This window comes from Elephantulus edwardii, unplaced genomic scaffold (assembly GCF_000299155.1).
Source record: "Elephantulus edwardii isolate Elephantulus edwardi_28Jun2011 unplaced genomic scaffold, EleEdw1.0 scaffold00080, whole genome shotgun sequence".
NCBI lineage: Eukaryota > Metazoa > Chordata > Mammalia > Macroscelidea > Macroscelididae > Elephantulus > Elephantulus edwardii.
The window spans coordinates 708,348-718,816 of record NW_006399830.1 but is presented as its reverse complement, the minus strand read 5'-3'; the positions used below and the strand labels follow the sequence as shown (position 1 = coordinate 718,816).

General features: G+C 51.3%; 1 protein-coding gene across 1 annotated transcript in view; it reads left to right on the top strand.

Moving 5' to 3' along the window:
* ZFAND2A (zinc finger, AN1-type domain 2A) overlaps window positions 1–4,957 on the top strand; it is a 15,754-nt gene extending 10,797 nt beyond the window's left edge. Inside the window, exon 6 of the mRNA XM_006889728.1 lies at window positions 4,870–4,957. Within this exon, the coding sequence (XP_006889790.1) occupies window positions 4,870–4,957 (88 nt within the window). The remainder of the gene's footprint in view (window positions 1–4,869) is intronic.
* Window positions 4,958–10,469: the final 5,512 nt, after the last annotated feature.

The following is a 10,469-nucleotide window of genomic DNA, read 5'->3' as shown; positions in this document are numbered from 1 at the left end:
ACCCCACAGGGCAGTCCCATCCCATGTGCACCCCACAGGGCAGTCCCACCCACATACACCCCAGGGGGTAGTCCCACCCACATACACCCCACAGGCAGTCCCACCCCACGTACACCCCATGGGCCAGCACAACCCCACATACACCCCATGGGGCAGTCCTACCTCACCCTGAACATTGTGGCTCTTTAGCAAGAGGCCCTGCTAAGCAGATGTGACTAGTACAAACACCTTTTGAACTCTTAACCGCTGCTGGCGTGGATGTTGATTGTGGATCCAAATAAAATGAAATTGTTAACAACTTCCATCTTTTCTCTTCCTATCATGACATTTCCTTGGGAAAATCTGCTGGCAAGGAGCTCTATAAAGGCCTAAAGAGCATAAATGTCAGTTTAAAGACTAAGGTGTACCTGGCCCAAGTCATGGCATCGTGAGACTATGAATAAGGAAGCCCACAGAAGAATCCATGCCTGTGAATTGGGCTGCTGGAGAGAGGACTGAATATCCCATGGACGCCAAAAGAACAAACACGTCCATCCTGGAAGTGCAGCCAGGGTGCTCCTGAGAGGGAAGGATGGTGACACTGTGAGGAGGTGGGGCCGGTCTTGGGAGAAGCATCAAGCTGAACAACGTGGAGAGTCAGAGGAGTGGAAGGCCCTGAAGGAGATGGACTGTCACAGTGACAATGGGCTGGAGTGTACCGGAGACCATGCTGCTGGTGAAGGTTTGATCTGCTGTCTGCAGGGTGCCTAGGTATCACAGTCAACTGAAGGGTACCTAACAACAAGGCTACCTCCTACAGGGTTCCTGTGACTCCCACGGGAAGGCAGTGCCCTCTCTTTGGCTGACTGAGCCTCAGAAACTGATGGAGGGTTACCATGAGTCCTAATTGACTGGAGGGCAATGACCTTGGCTTTTGGCATTCTGGTGGCACAGTGATTAAAGAGTTTGGTACTAACCCAAATGCTAACAGTTTAAACCACCAGCTACTTTTCAGTCAAAAATAAGGCAGTCCGCTTCTGTGGGTCCCAGCCTGTTCCTCCACCTCCAGGTGAATTAGGGTTCCACTCAACACCAGCTTGTGTGGTTCTTAGTCTCACGTTTAGAAGATATATAGGATATATAGGCAGTGCAGCACACAGGGAAGACAGGACACCTCACACAGGACAGGACACAGCACACAGGGAAGACCACACACACAGGTAAAAGAGCACATAGGGAAGACAGAACCCATCACACAGGTAAGATAGCACACAGAGAAGACAGGACCCATCACACAGGTAAGACAGGGAGCAAACAGGACAAAGAACACAGTGCCTGTAGCACAATGGTCACCCTAATCCATTGGAACAATAGATACAAGACTCAAAGGCAACTTTAGAAAAACACTTTTCTCAGGTTCAAGATCCAAGAGTATCTCAGGACAATAGCTTGGGGGGGGTCACCTCAAACTTCATAATAAACGCCACTCACCCAAAAAAAACTTAAGTACCAACTTAGCATTGATTCCAACTCACAATAGCCTTGCAGGGAGGAGTATAGACTCAGAGCGACTCTGAGGATACAAACCTTTAAGGGAGCAGACGACCTCATCTTTCTTCCCCAAAGTAGATGGTGGGCTTGAACTGCCCCCTTTCAGTTAGTAGCCCAACCCTTAATGCACGGTGCCCCAGGGCTCCTGAGGGACACATCTCTTGCTGTCAGGTGCAGGCTAGTCACAGTAAAGAAGCTGCCTGCTCTGCACCAGCCGCTGTCCAGTCTCTGTCGTGCCTGAGCCACTGGTGGGCCTCATCAATCCATCTACCAAGAGTCCTCCCCCAGGAATGGACCCCTCCTGATAGCTTGCCTGGAGCAGTGAGATACAGGCTCTCCCTTTCAATTTTAAGGAGCACACTAGTTACTTAGTTCTTCCAAGGCAAGAGTGTTCTTCCAGTTGTCTGTGATGGTTGTCAACTATGACCCTTAGTTATGCTGTGAAGGACAGATCTGACCCTCCTCCTATCTTGTGCCACCCTCACCACCTCAAACATGTCCAAGCACCCTTTACAGTCACTGTGCCAATCCGTCGTGTTGAGGGTCTTCCTCTCTTTCTCTGACCCTCCACCTTTTCCAGCATGTTCCATCACATTTAATGCCCTGTACCTGCCACAATGCTATGCATCTAAGACCTGGACAATGAACAAGGATGATGGAAAAAGAACTGACGCTTTTAAGCTACGGTGTTGGAGAAGAGCATTGAACATCCCATGGACAGCCAAGAGAACAGTTACGTCTTGGAGAGGGTACAGCTGGAGTGCTCTTCCGAGGCAAGAATGATGAGGCTTCGCCTCACATACTTTGGGCATGTTGACAGGAGGGGCTATTCCTTAGAGAGGGACAAGATATTGGGAGAATGGAGGCTCGGCGAAGGAGAGGAAGACTCTCAACCAGGTAGATTGACCCGATGGCTGCTGCAGCGGGTTCTTGTGTGTGAGTAAGTGTGAGGATGGCTCAGGACAGAATAGGGTTCTGGTCTTTCGTTCACAGGGTCACTGAGTTGTACTCGATTCGATGGCATCTAACAACAACAACCAAAACTGCCACAATGGATCTCATCTAGTTACTTCCCATTTTTAAAAAGTGATCAAAGAGACAAAAAATGTGATCCAACAGACTACTGACATTATCTAATGATATCATTAATATCCAATGCAATTAAAACCTTTTTGAAGATTATTTTTAAATGTATAGAATGGTACAGAGAACTGCCGTAAACTCAAGATGGATTCAGAAGAGGTGGAAACACCAGGGTCATCATTACTGATGTCAGAAGATCTTGGCTGATAGCAGAGAATGCCAGAACTTCTGCTTTATTGATTAGCCAAAGTACTTTACTATATGGATCATAAAAAAAATTATATTTAACATTGAGAAGAATGGTAATCCCAGAACACTTCACTGTGCTCATTCAAAACCTATATACTTAGATCAAGAAGCAGTTCTCTGAACAGAACCAAGGGAACATTGCATGGTTTAAAATCAAGAAATTTATGTGTCAGGATTGTATCCTATCTCTGTATCTATTCAATCTGTAACCTAAGCAAATCATTTGAGAATCTTGACTGTATGAAGAAAAACGTGGCATCAGGATTAGAGAAAGTCTAACCAACAATCTGCATTATGCAGCTGACACAACACAACCTTGCTGGCACAAAGTGAAGAAGATTTGAAGCACTTCCTGAAAAAGATCAAAAGTTTCTTTGATCTTATGAATTATTATCTCAGCATAAGAAAACAAAAATCTTCACCATTGGACCAATAAAACCACACTCAGATAGATGGAGAAAAGACTGAAGTTGCCAAAGATTTCATTTCACTTGAACCCACACTCCACATCCATGACAGCCATGGTCAAGGAGCCAAAAGACGTAGTCCCTGGTCAAAGTCTCCTGCCTCGGGCCTCTCACAAAATCAGGAAGGTGTCTGCCAGGAATGCATCCTATTTCCCTACCTTTTTAATCCATATGCTGAACAGATCATCTGGGAATCTGGGCTCTATGAGGAGTAATGTGGCATCAGGATTGGAAGAAGATTCATCAACAACCTGCGTTATGCAGATGACACAACACTGCTTGCTGAAACTGAGGAAGATCTGAAGCATTTGCTGCAGAAGGTCAAAAACTGCAGCCTTCAATATGGATTGAAGTTAACATCAAGAAAAAAAATTTTTTTTTTCCCTTGGGCCAACTGACAGCATCATGGTAGAAGGTGAAAAGATTAAGATTGTTAACAGCTTCAGTTTGCTTTGCTCCACAATCAACACTCTTCGTACCAGCAGCCAGGAAATCAAAAGACAAATTGCACTGGGAAAATCTGCTGTCAGGAACCTCTCGTTGAAGAGCAACGATGTCAGTCTGGAGACTAAGGTGCACTTGATCCAGAACATAGTCTTCGCAATTACATGCTATGCATCAGAAAGATGGACAATGACTGGGAATGACAGAATTGATGCCTTTGAGCTGTGATGTTGGAAGAGAGTATTAAATATACCATGGACTGCTAAGAGAACAAACAGGTTTGTCCTCAAGATGGTGAAACCAGGCTGCTCCTTGGAGGCAACAATTGTGAAGCTCCATCTCACATACTTTGGGCATGTTGCAAGGAGGGACAAGTCCTTGGAGAGGGATGTCATGCTTGGGAGCGTGGAGGGACAGCACAAGAGAGCAAGATCCCGGATGAGGTGAACTGACATAGTAACTGGGGTAATGCGGGGGGGGGGGGGGTGTCGGAGATGATGAGGTTAGCTCAGGATAGAGCAGAGTCCAGAGCTAGTGTACAGACGGTTGTTATGAGTCACAAGTGATTAGATGGCACTTAATTACACCACCACAACAAGGACTTCTATAAAATGGTAAAGAGCAAGGATGTCAGTGTAAAGACTAAGGTGTGCCTGATGCAAGCCACAGTACTTTCAATTACTTCCTATGGATCTGAAAGATGGACTATGAGTAAGGAAGACAGAATAATCGATGCCTTTGAATTGTGGTGCTGTCTGTCTTGGTGGAAGTGCAACCAGGGTGCTTCTTTGAGGTGAGGATGATGAAACCTGGGCATGTGGTCAGGGCAGGGGAGTCCTTGTCAAGGCGGAGGGTCAATGCAGGAGAGGAGGACCTTCCACGAGACAGAGTGAGAGGCTGTGACAAGGGACTCGAGCATGTCGGGGGTCGCGCGGAAGGCACCGAGCAGGACGAGGTGCAGCTACGTGGCTCACAGATCGCGAAGCGTTCAGTTAGTTGGCCTGACGGCACGCGACCAATAACCACCACCGGCCACCGCGGCTCCTGAGCACAGGGCATCAGTGGCCCCAGCGCTTACCTCTTGCTTTCTGAACAGCGAACGTGGCGGCGCAGGCCCCCCGCAGCCGGGCGGGCCCCCCCCCCCGGGGACGTCGAAGCGCCTTGACAACATCAGGTTCTCGTAGCAACTAGCGGCTCTTAGAGATGGCGTCACCAACTCGCGCCCGGGTCTCGTACGGCCCTTTCCGGTTGCCCTTCTTCTTATTGGTCAAGTCATTAGACAGATGCTGGTTTCCGCCAATGGAAGCGCGGCGCTCCTGGGGGCGGGAAATTGCTCAGAGGCGCTTGGCGGAAGCCGGGAAGCCGCAGTCGTCGGAACTCCGGCAGGTAGGGCGGCGGGGCCGTGGGGGGCGTGGGAGCTGGGTTAGGCGGGGGGCGCCTAGGGGGCCCGGCCACAGGCCACTTTCCACCGTCCGGGCGGCCCACGTGCGCGCTCGGGGGCTCGGCGTGAGGACCGATTTCCGTGTCTGGAGCGGTGAGCAGCCCCGGGTCCACGGCCTTTGGAGGTCTTCGTGCATCCCTCCGACGTCTCCCCGTTGATCTCGTGGGGCTCCGGCACCGCCGAGGCCCCGGCTCTGGGAATGTGATGAGGGAAACCACCCTGGGACATGAGGACCTTTGCAGCTCGACCTTGACATTTCCATCCCCCCATTCATCCAGAAGCCCTGGTCAGTGGGTCCGAGGCCGGCCACTGGGGAAAAGGTGTGGCATTTGCACAGGAGAAAGCCTAGAAGGCAGAAGGGACAGGAAGGAAGGATGAGTGGGAAGGAGAGCCCCGGTGAGGTGGTGGGAAGAGAGCTGTCTCACTGCGGGGACTGCTGCGGTGGAGGTCATGAACGAAGGCGTGTGTACTGATGAATGGAGAGCCAGCTTGCTCTAAAGCGTCGCTCAGATCACGATAAAAGGGAGAGCCAACCCCTAAACCAAAAAATGACAGCCTTGGGGAACCTGTGGGCCAGACTGGATGGCAATGGTGATTTCATTCATTGACAAAGAATATTTGTTTCTTTTCTCCACTGTGTCTGCCCTTTTCAAGGCTCTGGGATTAAAGTGATCAGAACAGAAGCATCTCTAGTGAATTCATGTGAGAGAGTGAAGGGACAGGCAATAAAGAATGTAGTGCCATGTGGTTGCCCAAGGCTGAGAAGTGCTGAGAAAAGCCCCTCCTGGGCTCCCTGCAGCAGAACGGCTGGTAGGTTAGGCTGTAAGTCGAGTGGGGGGAAATTGCCCATCTTTCTCCCATGGAGCCGCTAGTGCATTCACAGTGGCAGAGAGGCGGGGGCTGTGGGTCAGCCGCACAGCTTCCTGTGGACATAGCCACCGAAGAGAGAATGCAAAGGGATTCACACCACAGGCCTGGGAGACACTTGGTGTCAGTTTCAGTGGAGCAGAGATTGCAATAAAGGGATCCACACAGGTGTTTGATTTTCACCACTGGGCCAAATGGCCATATCATGATAGACAGTGAAGAGACTGAGATTGTTAACAGCTTCATTTTGCTTGACTCCACAGTCAACATTCTTGATACCAGCGGCCAGGAAATCAAGAGATGAATTACATTGGGAAAATCTGCTGTCAGGGACCTCTCCAGAGTATAAAAGAGCAACTATGTCAGGCTGGAGACTAAGATGCACCTGATCCAGGCAATGGTCTTCGCTGTTGTGTGCTGTGCGTCGGAGAGTTGGGCAGTGACTAGGGATGATAGAAAGAGAATTGTTGCCTTTGAGCTGTGGTGCTGGAGAAGAGTGTTGAATATACCATGGACTGCTAGGATAACAAACAAGTTCATCCCAGAGAGGGTGAAACTGGGCTGCTCCTTGGAAACAAGGATTCTGAAGCTTTGTCTGACATACTTTGGGCATGTTGCAAGGTAGAACCAGTCCTTAGGGACAGCATGCTTGAGAGGGTGAAAGGACAGCTCAAGAGAGGAAGACCCTTTAAAATGAGATAGATTGACTCAGTGACTGGGGTAGTAGGAGTAGGTTTGTCGGAGACAGTGAAGTTGGCACAGGATAGAGCAGGGTATAGAGCTCTTGTACATAGGGTCACTGTGAGTCTCAAGTGACTCAACGGCACATAACAACAGCAGTGCACAGGGAAGCGAAGCTCAGTCTGCCCCACATCACCATGATGAGAAAGTTGGAAATACTGTGAGGATGACCAGCCTGTGACAGGCAGGAAGTGGAAGCACCAGGGGCCTGCCCCACGCAGGGTTGCCACAGACCTTCAGTTTGTGATGGATGCAGCACATGCAAAGCCTGTCCACAGTCCCAGGCTGAGCGCTCCAGCATCTGCCGGAGAGCAAGAGCAGCCTGCGGTCCCAGGACCCCATTACTGTCTCTTTGGCTGTATCAGCATTGTAGCCCAGAGCTGCAGGGATGCTGCACTTACTGCACGGCCTGGCGTGGATGTCCTCACACACTGTCGTCAGTGGCGAGAAGGGAACAGCAGCCATGCTTCCTGAGAGGCACTTGTATTTCTTTTGTGATAAGAGAGTGGCCAATTTCTATTCCATATTTATAACCTAAGACCTTTGGAAGGAGCCCTGGTGACTTAGCACACAGTGTAGAACTGCTAACCAAAGGGTCAGAGCTTTGAATACATCAGCTTCTCTGAGGGAGAAAGGTGAGCCATCTCCTTGTTCCACTCCGACCTCTGGAGTCGCTGTAAGTTATGATTAACATCAGGAGGTTTGGATTTGGTGGTGAGTAGTTAAGGTCAGCAGTACAAACCTCTAGTGGATCTGCTTCCATTGGTCCGACAGGCTAGGAGACACCGGGCCGCCAGAAGTCAGGACAGGCTCGGTGGCGGCTGCAGCAGCATAGCCTTTTTTTGTTGTTGTTTTCTTTTTTGTTTTGTTTTCTTTTTGTTTGCTGTGAGGTGAGGAGTTGGCTTTCTCTGTTGCAGGATGGCAGGACAGAAGAGAAAACTTTGTGAAGTGGCTGAGAAGAAGAAGAAGAAGAAGAAGTTGACAGAAGAGGTTCTGCAGGCCCCTGGAACCACGTGCGCTGGAGAGATGGTGCCCACTGAGGTAAGGCTGAGCTGGGTGCTGTCTTCTCGAGGCTGGGGTCTTCGGCAGCCTTCGGAGCAGGAGGAGGCACATCACGGCGGCATTCGTTTGCTTTGTATAAACTCTTGATTGTGATTGGGGTGAGATTTGCAGAGTGCATCGGTTTTCCATTCAACTTTTCATACTCATGATGTTCCCTGATAAGAACTAGAGTTCCCGCAGTGTAATGGCGTGCTTCCTGTCCCCTCCCTGTGTTTCGGGTTTCCACTCGTCCTTTCCTGCCTTCTGAGTTTTACCCCTGCTGCCATGTTGCTTGATCTAGAGTGTGTGATTACTCTAGGAGTGCGTAGCTCACCTGCATTACTGTTCGCTATGTAGACCTGTTGTCTGCCTGAAAGTTGAGCCACGGGGGTGGCTGTAAGGGTGATTGAGGACAGTGGCCAGGGGTTCCACCATCTCCACCAGATCCGGAAGCCTGGCTTACTTTATGACTTTATGTTTTGTTCCACATTTTTCTGTCATGATCCTTCTCAGAGCAGTCGGCAGTGATGGTTGGGCACTAAGAGTATCTGTTTTACACTTGAAGGTGCTTACGGCCTGCCCTTCTGTGCTGTCTGCCCTAGAAGCATAAACGGAAGTTCATACGTAAGTTCATGCTGGGGGCATGAAGCCGTGGCTGCAGAGTGCGCGAGCTTGCCCTGTTCCGTGCTGGGTGGTAATGAGTCATGTGTGCGCGCACTCATCACATCAGACAGGCGAGTGGCCACGAGCACAAGTGCTCCCATGTGGGCAGGGTGTACTCACTGCCCAGGGAACAGCGCCTGTTCAGTTCAGTGGCCACTGCTCCTCCAGAAACCTCATCCCTGGGAAAGGCTTATGGGCCTGCTTGAGCTCTTGGGCAGTGCTTGGCCACTCCAACCTCCTAGCTGCCTGTTGGTCCCCAGCACTGTGTCCATTGACACTTCCCACCTGCATTTCTCTTTCACTGTTGACTTCTGCATCAGGATTTGGGTGTAAGTCTGTGGAGAGATTGCTTTCGTCTTCAGCCCGTCCTGCACTGTGTTCTCCGACAGTGACTGCTCTTATTCCAGGACACCGCGCTCTTCAGGTCTCCTCTGCTTCCCTGCTCTGTGCGGCCTTCTTTCCTGACCCATGCTGTGTGCTGAGCGTCCTGGGCAGCTGCTGCCCTCTCCATCTCCTGGGTTGGTCCCGAGGAGAGCTGCCTCCCTCACTGACAGGCTTCTCCATTCGACTGACAGCTGAGCCACAGGAGTTTTGTTGCAGGACTGGAGTGTGGCTGAGGGCGTGAGTGTCAGGGACTCTACCAGCTCTGTCTGACCAGGAAGCAAGGCCTTCTTCATGCTTTCCAGTCTGTCCCATGACTTCACCTGCCCTCACCAGGAGGTTTTGACTTTTTTAGTGGCCCTGGTAGCTGTCACTCTGGGTACAGGGGGCCTTCCTGATTGGCACCAGCAGAGCTTCTGCCCAAGACAGGTGATGTGGGCTTCCTCATTTGTGTAGGGCCAGGTGAACTGTGACTATAAAGAGAAGGAACAAGAAGTCATTTTTGGATATTGTTTGTTTTCTCCTGGCCCCACTGGAGTGGATCTGGTTTGGAGGACTCACCTCCCAGAAAAATCACCCCACCAATGTTTGGCAGGTGGGAGGGGCTCAGGCGTGTTGTGTGGAGGGACTGGTTTTCTTGGGGAGCCCCAGGGAGAAAGGGTGGTGGACAGGGACAACCTCTGGGGCAATGTGCAGAGCTGCTGGTGGCCAGGAGAGGGCAGCAGCCTGCTCACATGGGGTACACAGACCCTGGGTGTTGGGACGGTGCTGATGGAAGTGGGGCTTGGGGTTTGTGATGAGAAGTTCAGGCCAAGCCCCTTCCTGCTGCTTCTTGGGAGCACATTCCCCCCGCCTCCTGCTGGCCACTTGTGCTCACTCTCTCGGGTGGTCTGGCCAACTCAGTCTTTTTCATCCTTTGCTGTAGTGTCTTGGTGTTGGGACTACAAGCACACCAACTGAACAGCTTCTGCAGGTTCCATCCGTTAAACTGACGCGGTTGGAGCTGCAGCCGTCCACGAGCCTCCTCCCCCACCCCTCAGGCCCCCTAGCCCTGTGCACTGGACTCTGCAGGTAGATGTGGAAGAGTCTGAAGTAGCCACCTGCCCTGGCAGCTGGTGGCTGCTGGTGTAGAGGTACCTCTGCAGGACACTGAGATGGGGGCTAGCCTGGTTCTCAGGGAAGTGCCAACGGCTCTGCCCTCGGTGCTAGTGGGGTCCAAGGCCTGGAAGAGGGAGAGACATGGCCTCGCCACAGGACTGTGGAAAAGCAGAAATGGCCGTCTGGGGAAGACATGTGGTCAGCTGGCTGGCGGGCGTGGTGAGGGGTGGGTGGGAGGAGAGCCCTTCCCACAGCCCAGGCCTGTGTTCACACCAAGACAGCAGCAAGTCCCTGGAGCTGGGAGCTCATCCCCCCAGGAGCCACTCCACAGTCCACATTCCTGACTTGGGAATATGTGCTTGGTCCCCTTAGCTGACCAGACTGCAGCTTTGCCTGTTCTCTGTGCCTGGAGCCTTATTTTAAGCATCAAAGTCCTGCTCCCCAGCCCAAGGCCTGAGCAGGCT